Here is a 21,690-nt window from a genome sequence, read left to right as displayed (position 1 = left end):
AAGAGACTGATGACCACAGCAGTTCTTATCTCAGTAAGATTAAAGAGTGTTATTTGATGAGAAAAGATAAAGAAAGGGTTGCAGAATGAACCAGGGTTGAGATTTAACAATCCAACCAGAAATGCATACTTCCTGGCCTACAAATAATGGTGCAGAATTTTACATTTTGGACCTTTTTGGTCAGCCTGGAAACTAGTCTTGTTTCACTATGTGTATTTGTCAAAATGACTTTTTTTCCATTTTCTAATGGTGGATGCAATAGAAAAGAGAGAATATAACTGCTTGTTAATTGAAATATAAAATTTAATAACTTTTTAAAATCTTTTTACAACTTTGCTTCCCATCCCCCACATACACACAAAATAAATTATCATCCATTTAGCTGATCACCCAGAAGAGTGATACTACATAAACGTCGAACATAGTTTTCTGAAGTCATTCAAACCAGAGGAATTTCATTTTCTGCTCTGTTAAAGTCTTCTTCTACATAGAGAAGAAATAAATATTGCTTGAATATGCCCTATGTTAATTTCAGTAAATGTTTTGTACCATCTCATACAAGAAGCTTACCAAATAAAATCACAGAATCACAAGATTTAGAATTGTAAGAGATTTTAATTACAGCTAAGAAAATTGATAACCACAGAGGTGAAATGGTCTTCTATGGCATAGTTACATAGCTAGTAAGCAGAATGCAAGCTCCTTGAGGATAATAATTGTTTCATTTTTACAGTTGTTATTGGGTCCCCAGCATAGTACTTGAATATAAAAGACATTTAATGAATCTGTTGAATTAAATTGTCCAAATCCAGATTTAAACTTCTGTCCTCTAAATTTTGACTATAATACTGTTGAATGATGATGAAGTTCACATCCAGAAAGTAACATTTCACAGGTATCATTTCTGAGGTCTGTTCTAATCACTGTTTCTTTTGATAATTTGATTAATTCAGTTCAATTCCACAAACATTCATTAGGCATTAATACAAGACAAAACCAAGTTGTTCCTTAAGGAATTTACACTATTAAATAATTAATAATAATAATAATAATAATAATTAAATAAGTTAAATAAAATTAAATAATATTTGATAAATAAATAAAATAAATACAAAATAAGGGATGGGAAGAGAGGATAGAAAATCAACATGCAAACACAGATAAGTAAACATGAAAGAGAGAACATTACCTAGGAGATTAGGTAAGGAAGACAAAAGAATAAGTAGTCATTTCAGATTTGAAGAGGCTCCTAAATTGAAAATCTTTGTAATTTGAAAAGAAGTAAAATTTTAAATAGCATCAACGATTTAAAAATCTGTTCCTTATAAAAATATGATAGTTAAAGTTCATATTTCTCTTGCATTTTAGGGTTTACAAAGAGATAAGATACAAAAACACGAAAATTAAATAACAATATAATATTTAAATAACACCTCCAAGTTAGAACTTTTACTAGACAGAATGTTAATTATCGAATGAGTGCTATAAACAGTAAGTATTGTTAAGAGTTCAAAGGAAGGGGGAAAGCACTTAAGGCTAAGGCATTGCATGATATTTAAATTTCCTGAGAACATTTTTATTTTTATAAGTAGGAGATTTCTTTGGGACTTTTCATATTCTTTTTTAGACTGAGTAATAACCATTTGAGTCCTTTCCCATAGTTATTTGTGTTACTTGGAATGTTGCCATAAAACATTGGAAACTTCTTTATCAGAAAACTATCTTAAATCTCTGAAAACGAGAGCTTCCTTCAAAAAAAAAAAAAAAAGAGGATGATGATGAAATAGCATTCTGGAAGTATTTTTATCATTAAGATGTTTTCACTTATGTTTTCATTTCTATAATATTAAAACTTATAAACTTCTTAGAAGAAACAATAATTGTATTCAACCCCTGTAGAAATTTGAGTAAAAACCAATGGAAAGAGATTGAAAGGAACTTAACAAATTCTCTTAAGCCCTAAAGACGTTTTAGTTTGATTTGAGAAACAGAGCCTGAAGTATCCATTTCATTTAATTTTAGCTATTTGGTTTTTGTATTTTTGTGGTTAATTACTTGACAACTTTAGGCTAAGGAATTGATATTTTTATTACTTTGTGAAATAGGTGACATTTTACTTATTTCATTTGATCCTTACAAACCTATGAGGTAGATAGTGTAAATATTCTTTCTTTGAAGAAATTGAGGCACAGACATTTGATTTGTCCAGATTCCTACTGCTAATAAGGTAAAGAGCTGGGATTTGAAGCAACAGATAAAAAATTGATTACATTCTATTTCTGATACTCTTTGTGAAGAAGAAACTATATAGTCTTTTTTTCTCCTCTGCTTTAGATTTACCTCCTTCAAATCTATAATTTCATTGCCCAAGGTCATGAATTCTTGGTCTTTATTTAAGCTTTAGGGTTAATCTAGACTCCTGTCTTCCTAGGAACTCTAGAGTATTAAACTTGGAGTCAAGAAGATCTGAATTCAGATCCTACCTTAGATACTTAATAGCTGTGAGACACTGGACAAAGTCACTTAACCTTTCTATACCACTACTTCCTCATCATAAAACATGGAGTTTGGACTCTATGGTATACCTCTATAATTTTATAATTTTACTTTAAAGTCTTGGTCCAAGAGTTATGAGGGACATGCTGGCAACCAAGTGTTGTTTAGGATAGTTAATATTGTTATCTGAAGAATGTTTTTTTCTCATCCTTTGGAGGAATACTTTTTTACAGTTCCATAATGAATTACTTTTTTTTTTTTTTTTTGCATTTTCATCTTCATTAGTTTTTTTTTTAATTTTTAATAGCTTTTTATTTATAAGTTATATGCATGGGTAATTTTACATCATTGACAATTGCCAAACCTTTTGTTCCAATTTTTCCCCTCCTTTCCCCCACCCCCTCCCCTAGATGGCAGGATGACCGATACATTTTAAATATATTAAAGTATAAATTAAATACAAAATAAGTTTACACATCCAAACTGTTATTTTGCTGTACAAAAAGAATTGGACTCTGAAATATTGTACAATCAGCCTGTGAAGGAAATAAAAAATGCAGGCAGACAAAAATATAGGGATTGGGAATTCAATGTAATGGTTCTTAGTCATCTCCCAGAGTTCTTTCGCTGGGTGTAGCTGATTCAGTTCATTACTGATCCATTGGAACTGATTTGGTTCATCTCATTGCTGAAGATAGCCAGGTCCATATTGATCATCATATAGTATTGTTGTTGAAATATATAATGATCTCCTGGTCCTGCTCGTTTCACTCAGCATCAGTTCATATAAGTCTCTCCAGGCCTTTCTGAAATCATCCTGTTGGTCATTTCTTACAGAACAATAATATTCCATAATACTCACATATCACAATTTATTCAGCCATTCTCCAATTGATGGGCATCTACTCAGTTTCCAGTTTCTGGCCACTACAAAGAGGGCTGCCACAAACGTTCTTGCACATACAAGTCCCTTTCCCATAAATTACTTTTTATCTGGTTGTTTATAAGACATATTTTTTTTCTTCTATTTCTTGCCCTACATGGGTCAAAGTTACACTCAATCAAGATCCTTAAAATATTATGATATCTTCTCTAACTTTCACAGGTCTCTGGTTATACTGGTTCTCATGGAATAACAGCTATGGCTGGCAGCATTTATCCTGGTCAAGCATCTCTGTTGGACCAAACAGAGTCTTGGAACCACCGACCTCAAGAGGTATCAATGTGGCAGCCCAACATGGAGGTAAATCATATTTTCTTAGGAAATCAGTTTTGCTTTCTTTAAAAAAAAATCTTTGCTTTTTGCTTTTACATAACATTTATTTTGGAATATATTGCTATCCTTCCTAATGAACAATCCTTCATAACAAATATTAAAAAATAAAAACAGGTCAACAAAACCAGCCAACATATCAGTAATGTGTGACTATATGTAATATTTCATATCCATGTCCTCTATTTCTACAATAAAGAAAAGGAGATTTATTTTTTTCCATTTTTCTAAAGCTTTGGTTTTTATAGTTACACAGTGTTTAGTTTAATTTTATTATTCTTTCTATTTCCATTGTTTTAGCCATTGTGTATGTTATATTCTTGTACCAATTGCTTCACTATGTCTTTTTATGCTTCTCTTAATTCTTTTTATTTTTTCATATTTGTTATTTTTTATGATCCAATAATAGAAAACCAATTTATTAATATGTCGTAGTTTAAATGGGATCCCTTTAACTTAATTTTTTTTCTATTTTCTGTATATACAGAAAAACTTTTATCCTATATGTTTATCTAGTGTTCTGTGCTAAATCAGAGATTGAGTCCAAGGTTTTTTGAAAATTGTTTATAGAAATACTAAAGGGGAGATTCTGTAATCTCTCATTCAGTTTTCTGGAGGACAATACCAAGTTGATGATAGGCAGCATATAAATAAAACCAGAAGCCACCGTAGCTTCAGTAGATTAGCATATCAGGAAAAGATTTTCATTCCTAGACTTACTATTCCTGTTACATCTGAAGCAAACAGTACCACTTCATTTGTACTGTTTGACAGGAAACATTACTTTTTCTTATTTCTAAGCTCTTTCATAGTTTCTCTGACCTAATCCTCTTTTTTTAATCAGCAAATATGTATTAACCATTCTTTTTGTTCAGACTATTAGAGAAGACATAGTGTCTGCCCTCACAGATTTTTGATCTAGTAGGGGGATGAGGCCAAAACACAGATAGCTATAATATACATTACATTTAAAATATCTCAGAACCAAGAACTTTGTGAGATATGAACAAAGGTGGTAACTTCTCAAAAGCATTCATTCTTCTCCTTATTATGATTTTCCTTTTCAGTTCTCCTTGGCTTCCAGAATTAAAAAATACTTTAAATCAGCCTTTGAAATGATAGTTTATCAGTTTATAGTCCTTGACATACACAGAGTGCTTTATGTCCATTAGCTCATTTGAGCTTCACAACAGTTCTGTGAGGAATACACAAGGATAGTTATCTCTGCTTTGTGAAAGAAAAAACTGAGGGTCAGAGAGATTAAATAGATTGCTCAAAAATCAGTTTGGGGGGAAGATGGGGGATCAGGATTTTTATGATCAGTTACTCTCCAGCTCAGTGAAGAAACTAAAAATTCCTCTCAACTTGCGAAGTTGATTTTAAAATATTTCTTTGAACATCATCATTGCCTGCTACCAAATCATACTTTTTTATCTTTTTTTATCTTCTCTTTGAGTTTGATCCTGGCTCAAACGTGATTATCCAAGGGTTTTTTGTCCTTTGACTAATGTAAAGAGTTTATTTTGCTCCTTGAAAATCATTGAGAAAACTGCACCAGTGGTACAGAAAACAGATTGGAATAATAAAGATATGGGCTATTTTTCTCATCATGTAGGACTCTGCCGCATTGGACATGAGGGGATTAGGCCAAGTTCTTCCAGCACATCTTATGGAAGAGAGGTTGATACGACAGCAGCAGGAAATGGAAGAAGATCAACGTTGGCTTGAGAAGGAAGAGAGATTTTTGGTAATTGCTTTCAGACAACCATACCTCTCACAACTGTTAAAACCCACTCAACAATAATAGATTCTTATGTTTTGTAAGGATGTGACCTCTTGTGCTTGACCATTGAAAGCAGAATTGAGAGTAACAGGTAGAAATTGCAGATTCTCTGAGGAAGAAAATTCTTCTTAAAGCTTCAAGTTACCAACAAGTACCTTGGAAAACAGTGGTAATCATCACTGGAGGTCTTCAGATGTCAGCTGGATGACCATTTTTCACAGATGTTGAAGTGGGGATTCCTTTTCAAGTGTAATAAAGGACCTCTGAGATCCCATCTAACTCTGAGATTCTGTGAGGCTTATTGATACAACAGAGCATTTCAGAATAGATCTAGTCTCTATTCTACAGGACTCACCTGCATATATACTAAGAGTACTCTCTTACATTGCCTAGGTGCTCTCTTCTTCAAGCCAAACTGTCCCACTTCCTTCCATTGATCCTCATGTGGCATTGTCTCAGAACCTTACTTCATCCTGATTGCCTTCCTCTGGACTCTTTCCAGATTGTGAATATCCTTCTTAAAATGTTGTATATACAACTCAACACAGTGTTCTGGTTGTCATCTAGTACAGTAAGATCACCTCCCTTAGTCTGTTCACAATAGCAGCCTAAGATCATATTGGCTTTTTTTTTCCCTTTGGTGAGGATTGGGGAAAGGGGAGTAATTTTGCTATGTCACTATGGATTTAATAAGCTTATAGTCCATTGAAACCCCACATTTTTCCAGACAAACTTCCCCAGCTAATTCATATATCCTTATCTTGATCACAAGAACAGAAAGAATTTTGTTTTCTGAAAGTCTAGGAAAACTATATATGTCGAATTTCCCTGTCAAAAAAGGAATGAGGTTGGTCTGACATGTCTCTAATGAAGCCAGGAACCATGGTAGACATTGGAGATGCTGTGTAGCTGAGGGAGGCAGGTATACATAAAGGTATTTACAAAGTAATTACAAAATATCTGGACCCTAAGTCCAACAGTGTGAATCAGGAAAGACTTCCTATAAAAGATGTGGCTTCACCTAAGTCAGGGAGGTGAGGTGAGGGAGATAGTATGCTGTAAATCAAGAAAAATGAGGAATCAGGTTTGGCTGAATCATACAACATGGAAAGGAGAATAATGTATACTAACCTAGAGATAATAGACTCTGGAGTATATTAAATGCAGCAGTGATATGGTCAAGGTTTAGGAAAATCACTTGAGTGGGAGACTGAATAATAGGAGAAACTTGAGGCAGGGAAACCGATTATGAGGCTGTTGTGATAGTTCAGATGAGAAGTGATGAGGGCCTCAGCTAGGGTAATATCTGTAAGTAGAGATCAGTCAATAGATGTGAGAAATGGGGAGTTGTAAACAACAAAATTTGGCAACTAATTGGATATGTGGAATAAGAAGCATCAATCCTTGTAGCGGGGTAAATTAGGAGAATATTTGAGTAGTCCAGGCAAGACATAATAAAGACCTTGGCTGTATGACTGGAGGGAAGAACACAAATCTAAGAGAAAAAGAAATGACAAAATTTGGCAATTGATTAAATATGTGGGGTGAGTAAGAGTACAAAGTAGAAAATGACTGAGGTTATGAATCTGGATTACTGTCGATTCCCTCAACAGAAGAAGGAAGTTCTAAAGAGAGTTCTAAGATGCATTAGAAGGAAAAAGAATGAGTTCTGTTTTGAATGTTGAGTTTGCCTATACTTCCTCTACCAATTTACTGTCTTTCTCAGTCCTCATCTTTTGTAACTATTTGGCACAATTGACAACCTCTTGTTTAGTTTTCTTTCTGAGTTTTTTTTGTGACAATGCTCCTCTTTTGACCTGCTTCACTACTACTCAGTTTCCTTTGGATTGTCATCCATGTCAGTTACAAAGTGTACCCCAAGTCTCTACCCTAGGTTCAATTAGCTCAAAGGAGATGATTCCCAGATCTATTTATTCATCCTCCGTCTTTCTCCAGAGCACTCAGCTCACATCATTATCTAGTGGATTTTTCAACCTGGATGTCCTGTGGGAATTCAACATGTGGGAAAAAAATCCTAATTATCATTATCCCCAAACCCATCCCTCTCAGAATTTCCTACTTTCTATCAAAGATGTCACTATTCTTCTGGTCTCCCAGGCTTACAGCCCTGGTTCATCTTTAATTTCTCACTCTTACCCCCAGTGCCCAATCAGTTGCCAAATCTTTTCATCTCTTTCCACAACATCTTTTTTCCCTTTACTTAAATGGCTCCCACCTCAGTTCCAGTCTTTATTATTTTCTTGCCTTAACTGTTGTAATCATCTCATAATTGGACATCTTGCCTCAAGTCTTTCCTCACTCTGATCCATCTTTCACAAATCTGCCCAAGTGGTTTTGCTGAAATGTGGATCTGAGTGTGTCACTATTTCTTACTAAATTTCATCTATCTCTTCTTATCTCTAGGACCAGATTTAAACTCCTTTATCATTGAAATCTCTTCATAGTCATCTTTTTATCATTCAAAGCCCAGACTAGCAAAATTTCAAGAGAGTCCCTCGCCAGATAATGATCCAAAAAAAGACACTGAGAAAGAGCAGCCAGGTAATTAGGAGAAGAACAATCTCAGGAAAACTGGGAGAGAAGAGCTTGTCTAGCAGGAGGAGAGAGTGAACAGTGTCAAGTGGTACCAAGAAGTTGTGACAATGGAAAGAGGAGAAAGCATGGGATAGGGATAAAGGTTGAGAAGTGAAAAAAAAAATTTTGCTCTCTATGTGTCCTTTTTCTTTAGTTTGTTTTTTTGTTTGCATGACATTATTGAACACCTTCATTAAGATCCTTTTTTAGTGAACAGAGTACCATCATCCTGGTGTGAAGATGATGCTGAATTAGTAAAGGACCTTTTGCTACTACCTGGACCTACCAAGCTTGAAAAGCTCCTTGTACATTCACAGTACTTCCTGTTTGTTATTCAAAGTCCAGCCTAGCTAATATTTCAAGAGATCCCCATACCAGATGATGAATATTTGAAGGGCCACAGCACTTTATTTTAAAAAAAAAAAAAAAAAAACCTTCTGCTAAGACATAGAATGGCTAGAATCAGCTTTAGCACAGGGGAGCTCCAAATATGAAATGCCCAAGAGCCGTGGGCACCCATCCCAAACGTACCACTATTATCCACCCTGCTAATAATAATAGCTCCTGTTTATATAATATTTTACAATTTGCTACAACACTTCATTGCAATCCGCTGTCTGACAGACATAGTTCTATAGCGTACAGATAGGAGGCAAGAAGGTCAGGGTTCAGATCCCACTGCAGTCACTTGTATTAGCTCTGTGTGGGACCAGTCCCTTAATTTCTCTGATACTTTCCTTATCTGTAAGTAATGATGTAAGACTCCATGCTTTCTAAGCTCTAAAGTGGTGGTTCTCAAACTCTTTTTCTCAGTATCTTTACAGTATTAACTACTATTGAGAATATGTCCAAAGAGTTTTTATTTATGTGGGTTACATAATAGATATTTCTCATAAATAGAAAAAAAAAACAATTTTGAATTTGTAGACCCTTTGAAAGGATTTCAGGGACCCTCCAGAATTCACTGCACCACACTTTGAGAACCACTGCAAAGCTATTGTCCTGTGATCTTCCCCTCTATCTAAAACAGTATTAAATCCTTGAGGGCAAGAACTCTATTGCTTTCTAATCCCAGCACCCAGCATAGTGCCTTGTTCCATAAAAAACACTGAATAAATATTTGTTGAGTCACATTGCATTAATTTTATCAAATGAAGGAACTAAGCTTTAGAAAGGTGGCAAGGGATTTCCGTTCTTATCACACAACTAGCAAGTGATTGAGTCTAGACTTGAGTCTTGATCTTTCTGCTACTCAATTGGGATTAATGGTCTTTGAGTGTCCCCTGAGCTAATCCTCAACTCCCCTTATCTCATGCTCTTCTTTATCCTGACACAATAATTATAAAAAGGTGTTTCTGAGCTGTGTTAAACACTGCCATATTAGAAGTCTACATATTCAGTCTGCAAAAGCATTCAAGTAATGCCTTTATGTACTCTCCCAGCTGGGGTTTTACAAGTATTAGATGTTTCCCAATTAAATTATAAAATCTTTTACAGAAAGGATTTGATAAACTCCATGAAGATGATTAAACCACAATTTATGTAAATAAAGAGGCTTCATTGATTCTTAAGTTAAATGAACCAGTAGTGTGGGAACCCAAAAAAATCCCAACAAGTTCTTAAGCTGCTTGGATAGAAGTCCAGAGCATGGGAGATGCAATAGTCCCTACAGGTATTTACTATTTCCTAATCTAACCCCATCTGAAATTTTGTACCAATTCTGGATGCACATTTAGGAAGATCATTGACAAAATAGAGGATGTCTAGAATGAATTAGCTTCAATAAAAACACTCCATGTCATTGTGCGGAATTGGGGTGAGGAGGGACTGAGTTAGCCTTGGGAACTGAAATTGCTATGCCTTCAAATATTCAAAATCTGTCATGTGAAAGGAAGAATCAAACATTCTAACTGGCCCCAGAGGACAGAACTAAGATCAGAAAAAAAGACAGTTGGACAGATTTCAATTCTATATAAGGAAGAAATTTTCTGACAATTAGAACTGTCCAACAATTCAAAGAACTGTCTGTATAGGTGGAGAGTTCCCTTTCATCAAAATTGTTAAAGCAGAGGGCAAGTGAATGCTTTTGTGAGAATATTGTGTACATGAGTCAGGTTTCAGGAAGGGGTGGAACTAAATAATGATATATCTGAGATCCTTTACAATTCAAAGATTCTTTGCATTCATGTTTGGGAATACAGCTGTCAATTTCCTGCATACCTACAATCTAAAGTAATCCTCATTATGACACAGAATTGATTGCATTCTCAGCACATGTCTCTAGTTAGTATTTCCAAACTGTAAAAGTTCCAAATTTATACATAGTGTTGGACTATATGCCTCTTGTCCGAAGTTTGGCCTAGCCAAGTTTGTAAAAGGTCACCACCAGATTGACTACAAAGTAATTAATTTTTCAGGCTTTTCCTGCACAAATCCTCAGTGGTAATGTCACAGTGTAAGCACAACCACCATTATCAGACCCTTGATCTGGCCTTACAAGCATTTCATCCCCACAGTCCATAATTCTGACACTCTTATATCTGTACTTTCTGTCCCTCCGTTGCATTATCCCTAACCTATTCTCCCAATGCAATGCAACTTATACTCACTTAATTCCTTTCTGCTGTCCAAGCCTTCACTTTATTGTCTCACTTAACTCTCTTCAAAATCTTGACCAAAACAAGACCCTGTCCTCAGTTTCACATCCCTTATCTTATTAACTTTCATCAGTCATACTTTTCTAGACTCTATCTCCAGACTGCTTTCATCATCCATGTTTTTTTTTATTAATTGTTTTATTTTTTTCTGATTATACAAGTATATTAACTTTTTAAATACACATGTCTTCATGAATCATGTTGAGAGAGAAATCAGAATATAAGGGAAAAACCACGAAATGGGGAGGAGGGGGAGGGGATAGGAAAAAAAAGTGAACATGGCATGTGTTGATTTACATTCCATTTTCTTCATTCTTACTGAACACCATTGGAGGAAATCACAATATTGTTACCTGGATTTACTATATATTTATGTTATCCAATATCAACTAGTCTCTCACTGTTGCACAAGAATCATTTTATTCTTCACTGGTTAACTGTTTTGCACTATGCACAGTGGCTGTTCTGTTCTCTTTTCAAGTCAACATTTCCACTATTTTTCTTTCATCATCCCGATGTGAACAGAACATATTATACTAATAAAATTAACTTTATCTCAATCAAATCCCCTCTTCTTCACAGTGTCATTCTTAAAATAAATCTAGCAGTCCTTATCCCCCCATTCTTTGCTCTAATCTTGGAGAATGAGATGGCCCTTTTTGCCAAGTTAAGTGTGTCCTTGATATAATCCCTTCTTATTTCCTATAGGGACTTGCCATTGATCATATTTCCTCCTTAATTTTCACCCTTTAATTATCCACTTGTCCCTTCCTGCTGCCTACGAAAATTCCCAGAGCATTCACATTATAAAATTTTGAGAAGGAAGAAGAGGCAGAAATTAGCAAAACCATTCAACATATTGAAAAAAATCTGATGTTTCATGCCATGTTCCATACTTATTGATCTCTTCAAGAAAGTGAGATGAGTTTTATCATATCTCTTTGCAAATAAGCTTGGACTTTTTAATTTCATAGTATTGTTTCATTTGTAGTGGCTGATCTTTCCATTTAAACTATTGCAGTTAATGTGTATATTGTTTTTCTGGCTCTGCTAATGTCATTTTGAATCAGTTTTATAAATCTTTACACATTTTTCTGCCTTCATCACTTTTGTCATTTCTTACAGAACAATAATGTTGCATTAAATTTATGTGCTAAAATTTTTAGCCAGTCCCTAGTTGATGAGCATCTACTTTGTTTCTATGTCTTTGCTTATCAAAAGAGTTCTGTTTTAACTTGGGGTAAATGCCTGGCAATAGAATCTTTGAGTTAGTCTTTAAATCTTTTAATCACTATATTTGCATATTTCCAAATTGCTTTCCAGAATATTTCTACCAATTCACAGCTCCGACAAGGCTTTATTGTATCTGCCTTTCCATAATCCCTATAACATTACTTTGTCTTCTCTTGTTTTTACAAATTTTCTGAGTGTGAGATGAAACCTCCAGATTGTTTTGATTTGCATTTCTTTTATTATAAATGATTTGATACATTCTTTTGAAAGCTGTCTGTTAATATCTTTTGGTCATTTATCTGTTAGAAAATGACTTTTGCAACGATCTCTTTATTACTAAATCCAATGGCCTTTTCTCAGTCCTTTTCCTTGATATCACTACATTGTTAGACATTGTTAACCAACCCCTTCCTTCTGTATGCTCTCCTCCCTGAATTTTCATGCCACTGTTCTTTCATAACCTATTTCCTGCTCTGTCCAGAGTTGTCTTCCATTTTTATACTCATTCTTTCCCTCTTCTCTCTTATCTTTCTGTCTCTCCTTCTCTTTTTCAGAGGTGAAGAAAGAATGCTCTGCACATGGAGCTTAACTGGTAAAACAACACAGCCACTAGACTCCAGGTCCTCTCATCTGGACTATGCCAGTAGCTTGACTGCTCTGACAGTGATATCATCTGTCTTTAGTTACTCCCTTCTCCAGGCCGCCCTCCAAACAGTTGCCAAAGGGATTTTCCTAACGCTTACTTCTGACTGTGTCACTCCCCTGTTCAGGAAACATCATTGCCCTTAGGATAAAATGCAAAGTTTTTCCTATTTCACATTTAAGATCTTCACAGTATGTCTCCAGTCTGCCCTTTCAAACTGATTTCACATTACTCTCCCTCACATGTTTTATACTCCACTCAAACTGATTTACTTACTATTTACTTACTATCTTCTGTCTCTTTGCCTTTGCACAGACTTCACCACTTCCTCTTGGAACCCCTACTTCCTTTCAGAATACAAATTAAGGGACATCATATTCAATAATCCTTCTTTGATTTTTCTCAACTGTGAGTTGCTTTTTACCTCAACAAAGTCATAGAATTTATTTTGCATATAATCCATATTTGTTCTTTGTGTTTCTCTTCTAACAGATAAATGATCAAAAGATATTAAGATCCTTGAGGCAGGGATTTTGTATTTATGTCCCTAGCACCTTGCATAGTATCTGACTTCATTATAGAGGTTAATTAAATGCTTGCTGATTGATCATTTGATTGATACAGAATCTGCAGTCTGCTCCAGTGGAGGAAGTACCTTCATTACAAAAATTACAAATCCATGAAATGTGAAAGAATATTGCATTAATAACTGATTGCATCTTAGAGATAATAGTAAACTTCTTGAAATACTTTTGGCACTTTCAGTCATAGTCTAAGGTACTATATATGTATAGGATTCTTAAGCCTCTTTGAATGAATTTTTTTTTTACCTCTTGTTAAACTGTATTTCAATGTAATTGGTTTTCTTTGTAACACTATGTACTTTATTTTATTCATTTAAAAATAATATTCTGATGAGTCCATAGACTTCAACAGACTGCCAAAGGGATCCATGACAAGATTATAAACTTCTGAAACAGAGAATTAGGTTTTATTTTATAAGTTTTTAATTTTGTTAGAAGCTTATTAGCACATTGGCACTAAACTTGGCCAGCCTTTCAGGAGACACCCTGGCCTTTTTAATTTGGCTCTTTCTACATCATTTCATGAATTGTTAATCAAATAAGGCAGAATACAGTGAATAGTTTTCACATCTTTGCTGACAGTGGAAATCCCCAGTTTTGTATAGCACTTCCACATTACAAGCTGAAACATGTCCTCTGTCTTCATAGTGTCTTTGATATGTAGCAATCATAAGCACAGTGTTCATCATCAAGTACAGAATTCTGCACAGAGTTGGGTGAGCATTCAAAAATGCTTCTGAAATGGAATGAATTGGTTTATTTTTGGATTGTATTGAATTGAATTCAACAGACTAAGGAGCTCTACAGAGTTCTTACTAGATTGTTCAGTGTCTTATATACAAGTATTATTCTTTATTTAATGGACTTTCAAAAATAGTTTTCAGCATGTTGCATTTCCTTTTTGCAAGGATTTATGTAATATTTAGGCTAGGTTTCTCACATATCTGCAAATGTCATCAAAGTTGTGACTACATAGGATAGATTGAATCATAGAATTGTACATTTTTGGAGCTAGAAGGGGCCTTTAGAGATTATCTTCTTAGAATCATAGGTTTAGGATCTTAAAGTTCATCAAATTAAACTCTTAATTTTATAGGTGAAGAAACTGAGACTAAGAGGTGGGAATTGATTCCACCTGGGTCCTAAAGCTAGTAATTGTGGTGTTCACACTTGGGAGTTCCAACTCCAGGCTCAATGCTTTTTCTTCAACTAAGCACCACTTTTTTTCTGTACTATATCCAACTGCTTACTTAGCTACCATATACAGACCTTCATCACTACTTGTCTCTGTTACTGTAGTGATTTGCCATTTACTTTCCTTGTCTCCATATCCTCCTACTCCAGGCCATCTTACATACACTCTGTCACCAAAACGTTTTTAGTTAAATCCAGATCTAAACACACCACTGTCCTACTCAGTAAGCTCCAGAGACTTCCTGGTACTCTAGAATCAGATAGAATAGTTTAGCTTTTAAGAATCTTCACAACTTCATCCCAACCTGTCTTTCTAGACTCACTCCATGTTACTCCTTCTCTGTATGATTTTATCAAACTGACCTCTCTGTTCCTTGCACTTAATAAAACATCTCCTTTTTCTGTGCCTTTGCCATGTTTGGAATATATATTCTCTCTTTACCTCTGCCTCATAGAATTCCTCTCTTCTTTCAAGATGCAACTAAAGCACCAATTTCTTCATGAAACTTATCTTGATCCCCTCAATTGCTATTAGCCTCTCTCTTTCTCTCTCTCTCTCTCTCAAACAACCTTCTGTTTAACTATCTTGTATTTATTCAGTATGTGGTTTTATGTGTCTTTTAGAATGTTTTTGATAAAGATTGTTTCATTTATTGAATTTATACTCCCAACACCTAGAACAGTGCCTTACATATAATAGGTACACAGAACATGCTTATTGATTGGTTGATATTATTAGATTTTGATAAAGACAAAGGAGAAATCAATTGAAGGGAAAAAGTAGACTTAGCAGCTGGGCTGGGATTTAAAGGAGAAGGATTTCTAAAGAAAGGAAGTGGGCCATAAAATGAATTGCACACATGCTCAAAGAAAGAAGAATATAACGTGAGTTGAAGAATAGCTTGGTCTATTTTTGGTTGGACAAATCCCCTATTCCAGTAATAAGCAACAATAAGATTTCTTTGTGTTTATATGCATTTTTTATTTTTTCACAACGTTTCACCAATCTTCATTTAAATTGATTCCCTAGTCACCCTGAGAAGTAGGACAGGCATCAGTACACCAGATGGAATTTTCCTCTTAAGGATTTTATATCTATCTTAAGTCAAAATTATTCAAATACTAGATATCATCTAGTCCAGGAAGGGGAAACAAGACTTAGCATATGTGATAGAGCAAAAAGATTGATCAGCTACACCAGGATTTGTTTCCTAACTCATGACGTACTCTCTGTGTGACCACCAGATGCAACGAATTTAATCCTTCTGTCTTCCAGTTTCCTCAATCAAATAGGTTTTTGTCTTCGGAAATATTTTGTAAAACTTAGATTGATGTACAAATATGAGTTGTTTTGTTTATATATATATTGTTGTTGGACAAGGCCACATAGGGAATGATTGAGTTGATCCCAAACTTTACTAAGCCATTATTATATGTGTCTAATACATAATGAATGTACAAAGCAGCCACATTGCTCCAGCTGACTCCTACATGGAGATGCCTATATAGGAACCAGCACTTGAGTGATCTCAGTGAAGGTTCTAAGTGCATTTTCTGCCATATAGGAAATAACATCAGTGCTCAAGAATTTTGTTTTGTGAGAGAACTGTTCGGTTCTGCAAACATATATTGTATCTAGGATATACTGCAACATATCTAACATATGTAGGACTGCTTGCCATCTAGGGGAGGGGGTAGAGGGAGGGAGGGGAAAAATCAGAACAGAAACGAGTGCAAGGGATAATGTTGTAAAAAAATTACCCTGGCATAGATTCTGTGAATATAAAGTTATTATTAAATAAAATAAAATATTAAAAAAAATTTTTTTTTAATTTTGTTTTGTGGACATAGAGGCCTTCCAAAACCAATCTCATTGCTGTTACTGAATGGAATGATATGTGAAAATGTGAGAAAGCCAGCTTGTCAAGCTTTAAAATGACCTCCCCAGAAGTAGATGTGTTTTTGAGCAGTTAGAATTCTTCTGTAATACTTTTTGATTTCTTGATTCAACAGTGAGATAGCAAAATGATTCCTTATAATACTCTTTTTAGGTTTAATAAAGAATAAGAATTCCTCACATTTATAGAGGACTTAAGATTTAAAAAGCATTTTCCTTACAACATCCCTGTAATGTTGGTTAATCTTTGCCATCCCTATTTTTATAACTTCTGCTATCCCCATTTTACAGATGTGAAAGTAAAGCTAAAAAAAACCTTCACATGGTTAGTATTTGATAAAGACAGAATTCAGACCCAATTCTTAGACTGTCCAAAGTCTTTCCCACCATTCTAGATTGTCTGCATCTCTCTAAAAGTTCAGTTCATAATAGCATCAATAATCTATATATAGGATTTTATTTTCTCCCAGCCATAACTAGAGAAAAAATAGCACACATATCTTGCTTATCTTGTTTTTATGTCATTTTAAATGTATTGCTTTGCTTAAAATGGAGTTTTAATGTTTTGGACTGAGAAAGACCTCTTTCATCTGAAATAGATTTGCTTTATATGTTCTTGGAATGGAAATATTCAGGCATTTTCCACATACACAGCAGACAAAACCAGTGTGAATGAAGGATGCATGCCAAGAGACAGTGAGAGAGGGTGAGTGCCAGGAGACTGGTAGTGAGAGGGTGCAGGTTTTGTTTTTGAATTCGTGACTATTGCCAGATCCTGCTGCTTTCTCCTTCCCAACAAATTTCCGTCTCAGCTCCTTTCTCCCTTTATCCTCATCCCTACTGCCAGAACCTATTTTTTATTTCTTTCATACTTTCTTTTCCTCTTTCTTTCCCCCAGTGCCTAATTCACGCAATCTTTTTGAACAAAACAGGCATTCAGAAAATGCTTATGAACTAATCACAGCAAATCTCTTCCTTACTAGACAACTCCCTCCAGCGCCAGCTCCTATATTAAATCTTCAGTCCCACTGCCAAAGCTGCCTCCTCATCTAGTTATTTTGACTGTTGTCCCTCCCCCCGCCTTAGAATGCATCAGTGGCTTCCAACAAAAGTGCCACACAGGGTCCTGTTCTGCTCTGGGTCTAAACTCCTCACAGACATCCCAAAACTGCCTTATGACCTTTGTCTACTCCACTTCCTTACAAGTCCTAGAGCGTACTGAAAGAGTACTGGACTTGGCGTCAGTAGCTGAATCCTGAATCTTGATCTGCCACTGAAGAGAGCTGTCGGTGACTGGACAAGTCAGCCCCCCTCTCAAGGCTTCATTATATTTTTCTGTTAAATTAGGGGATTGGGCTAATCACTGGGCAGCAGATTGAAAGTTGAAAAGGACCATTGGGATCCTCTAATCCAGGTCCCTCCCTTTCAGATGAGAGACTGAAGCCCCAGAGATGGTGACCAGCCCAGCATTATACAATGAGTGACTGAATCTGGACTTGAACCCAGGTCTTCTGATTGCATGTGTGTGTGAATGTGTAAATTGATTTATTTTTATTCATATTCCCTCTCTGGGATACTGAATGGAACACATCTATCTCTAAAGCAATTAATGAACCAGAATAAGGCAAATTCAAATTTTCATTTGACAACAAAATCTTTTTTTTCTCCCTCAAAACTTTCTCTCCCAAAAAAACTTGTAATAGGTATATTCAAGAAGTAATTCCCATATTGATCAAGGTCACCCTCTTTCTTCCCTCCTCCCCCGCAAAAAAGTTTCAATTTTCATCCTAAATATCTGTCCTGCTCCTCCACAATATACAGTTATCATGTTTCATCATTGGTCCTCTGAAATCATGGTTAGTCATTGCACTGATCAAAGTTCTTAAATCTTTCAAAGTTGTTCATTTTTACAGTGTTTTTGTATTAGTTGTTGTCCTGATTGGGCTCCCTTCTTCTTGCTCCAGTTCTTAAAGTCTTTGAGTCCTTTCAAAAGTCAATCCTTTTCCAATAATTTTCCAGTGCATTCATATACCATGATTTGTTCAGCAATTTCCCAAGTAATAGACACCCTGTTACGTCCCATATCTTTGCCACACGAGAAAAACAAATTGCCATAAATAATTTCTTTTTCTTCTCTAACCTTTTTTTGGTTATGAACTATGTAATCCATAGATCTAAAAGGTCATTTCTTCCTTGCATCTAATTTTTTGATTAACCCTTTATGTTTAAATCAGATACTCATTTGACACTGACCTTAGTATATGTTATAAAACATTGAATTAATCTACTTTCTGCCAGCCTGCTTTCCAGTTCTGTCAACAGTTTTTGTCGAATATAAGTTTTGTCTGGGATCTTTGGACTTAGCAAACACTAAACTACTGTGCTTGTTTGCTTCTTGATATTTTGTACCTAATTGGTTCTGCTCAGCAGCCTCTCCATTTAAAAAAAATATATATGACAAATCTTTTTGATGACTGCTGCTTTATTAATATAGTTTGACATCTAGTACTGCCAAGCCTCTTTCATTTCTTTTCATTAATTCCCTTGAAATTCTCAACCTTTTGTTCTCCAAATGATTTTTTCTATCTCTATAAAATAAACTCTTGATAATTTGATTAGTATGGAAGTGAAAAAGTAAATTAATTTAGATAGTACTATTATTTTTATTATATTAACTTGGCCTGCTCATGAGCAATTAACATTTCTCCAATTATCTAGGTTTCTCTTTATTTGTATGAAGAGTATTTTGTAGCTGTATTCATTTAGTTTCCATGTGTGTTTCTTGGCAACTCCCAAGTATTTTATATTTATAGTAGTTAGTTTAAATGGGTTTTTATCTCTTTATCTCTTCAATGGGTTTTGTTGACATTTTACAAAATTAATAATGATTAATAAATGATTTCATTTAATTTTAGTGTATTTAATAAGATGTTCTCCAACTAAACCAAAATGTCACTTAAACAAAAATCAATAATTTTATTTCCTTTTTGCCTTTGTTTATTCTTCCTTTTTCTTCTTCTTGTCTTATTACTATAACTTCCATTTTATGGCAATAATGGACATCTCTACTATACCCCAATCTTACTAGAAAGGCCTCTAGTTTATCCTATCACATACAGTGATGTCTTTTAGATCGATAGGTAGATTGATTGATAGATATGATGCATAAGTATATACATATCTATAAATATATGTCATATTAAGAAAAGATCATATTTCTATGTTTTCTATTGTTTTTAACAGTATTGGGTGTTGTATCTTGTCAAAAAAAATTTCTGCATCTATTGATGAAATTGTATTCTTTTTGTTTTTATTATTAATGTGGTCTATTGTGTTAATAGTTTATCTTTATTAAACCAATCTTGTATATGTGGTCCAGCTTAGTCATATTGTATGATCTTTATAATATGATTCTGTGGTCTCCTTGCTAAGATTTTATTCCATATTTTGGCATTGGTATTCTTCAGAAATGGTGAGCTATTTTCTTTTTCTGCTTTAATTCTGAGAGAACAAGCATTGAATGATTCAGAAAAAAAGCTAGATCTGGTCCAAGGGCCCATTATTTTTCAGAGAAATTTGACCCAGGAAGGAGGCTTTTACTTAAGAAATTCAGAAAATAAATAAGAAGGGAGTTGCCTAATGAGACAAATGTAGATATATGAGGAAATCATTGATTTTAAGAAGATATCAAATGGCGAGGCATGAAAGGAGAAAAAAACGAGCATTTATTCAGCACTTACTATGTATCAGGCCCTCTGCTAAGTGTTTCACAAATATTATCTCATTTTCTCAAATAACCCTGAAAAATTGATGCTGTTATTATCCCCATTTTACATTGGAAGAGACTGAGGCATAAAGAAGTTAAGTCACCCAGAGTCACACAGCTTGTAAGTGTCTGAAGCCAAATTTGACTTAGAGTTTTTCTGCTTCCAGCTAAGCATTCTGTCCACTGTAATATCTAGCTACTGAGCTAATATTGTCTTGTTAGCAACTAGGCTGAGTCCAAATAAAGTAACATTTTTGCTAGTTGGAATAATTTTTTAATATAACCTTCTACTGGATGATTTTCTCAGTCACTCTTAATTTTAGTCCCTTCCCTCTTTTGATAATTTCAGATTTTATACTTAACTTGTGCGTATGCAGTTGTTTATATATTGTCTCCTCCATTATATTGTGAGCTCCTCAAGGCAGGGACTGTTTTTTGCCTTTCTTTGTATCCCTAATACTTAATATTTTATAGTATGCACTTAATAATATATGTTGACTGACTGATAGTGTCAGAGTTATAAGTATTGTTTCAGAAGGAGCTGAGAATAGAAGTAAATGCTGATGAGAGACATAACATAATTATGTTGTAGACAAATGAAAAATCAAAGTGATAGGAGCACTATTCAGTTAGATAGCATGCTAAATAATTGTGAAAAGATTGAACTACTCAATTCCTCTTTCCTTGTTTTTTCTTTTAAGATGAATGGTTCTTGGACTAGGAAGGATTTTTTTTTAATTGTTAGCAGATAATGGAAATCTGTGGTATATGAAAAGATGATCAAGTAGCATCCATCTCTTTTCAAAATTAGGGTTTTTTTGTTATTTCCAGGCAAACTATATCTTAGGTTATTGAAAGTACTGGCATATACAATTATTGAGTACATATTAGTGAACTTTGAAAGATTTTAGAAAATGGGGAATTGATACTGCAAAAATGGTTAGAGAAAAGAAAACATCCTGATTTTCACAAAAGAAGAACAAGTAGGGAGTCTGCAAACTTTAAGTGATCTTTATCTCCTTTTCCTGGCAAAATTCTAGAATATATTATTAAGGAAATGTTTGTGAGTGCTTACAAAGTTAAATGATGATTCCCTACCCTGCTCCCCACCCCTCAAAAAAGGAGATTTTTATCAAAAACAAGTCATGTCAGGCTATATTCTTTGTTTATTTGTCTGTATCCAGACTGGTAGTTAGGAGAACGTTGTCCACATAATTTCCTTAGATTTTACCAAACTGTACTTATATTTTAAGTACCAAGTTTCATGCTATCCCTTTGGATAAAAGGTATAGATTTGAGCTAAATGTCAGTATAGTTAAAAGGATTCTGAAATGGATGAAATTCTTTGGCTCTAAGCATGGATAGAATTTTTGCCAGATTTTTAAAATTCCAAAAAGTTTAAAGAAATAAGCCAATATATCAGGAACCAAAAAAGATACTGACAAACTAGAATAATAGGTAAAAATTAAATAAAATGTAATTAACAAGATAGATATCTAGCTCTTAAGTTGGTTCTAAAAATCAATTTTACAAATAAACAAAGGAAAAACCCTGTTTAGAAATTTACTT

The 21,690-nt window shown here is 34.4% G+C and overlaps 1 protein-coding gene across 9 annotated transcripts in view; it reads left to right on the top strand.

Moving 5' to 3' along the window:
* The window catches only part of PTK2 (protein tyrosine kinase 2), a 389,065-nt gene that overhangs the window by 341,934 nt on the left and 25,441 nt on the right, over positions 1 to 21,690 (top strand). For all 9 annotated transcript variants that reach the window (XM_051971146.1, XM_051971147.1, XM_051971149.1 and 6 more), the window contains 2 exons: positions 3,602 to 3,739; positions 5,385 to 5,516. In XM_051971146.1, the coding sequence (XP_051827106.1) occupies positions 3,602 to 3,739; positions 5,385 to 5,516 (270 nt within the window). The remainder of the gene's footprint in view (positions 1 to 3,601; positions 3,740 to 5,384; positions 5,517 to 21,690) is intronic.

The sequence above is a fragment of the Antechinus flavipes genome, chromosome 1 (genome assembly GCF_016432865.1).
Source record: "Antechinus flavipes isolate AdamAnt ecotype Samford, QLD, Australia chromosome 1, AdamAnt_v2, whole genome shotgun sequence".
NCBI classification, from domain to species: Eukaryota; Metazoa; Chordata; class Mammalia; order Dasyuromorphia; family Dasyuridae; genus Antechinus; species Antechinus flavipes.
The sequence above is the reverse complement of the archived record's forward strand: the minus strand, read 5'-3'. Positions and strand labels throughout refer to the sequence as shown.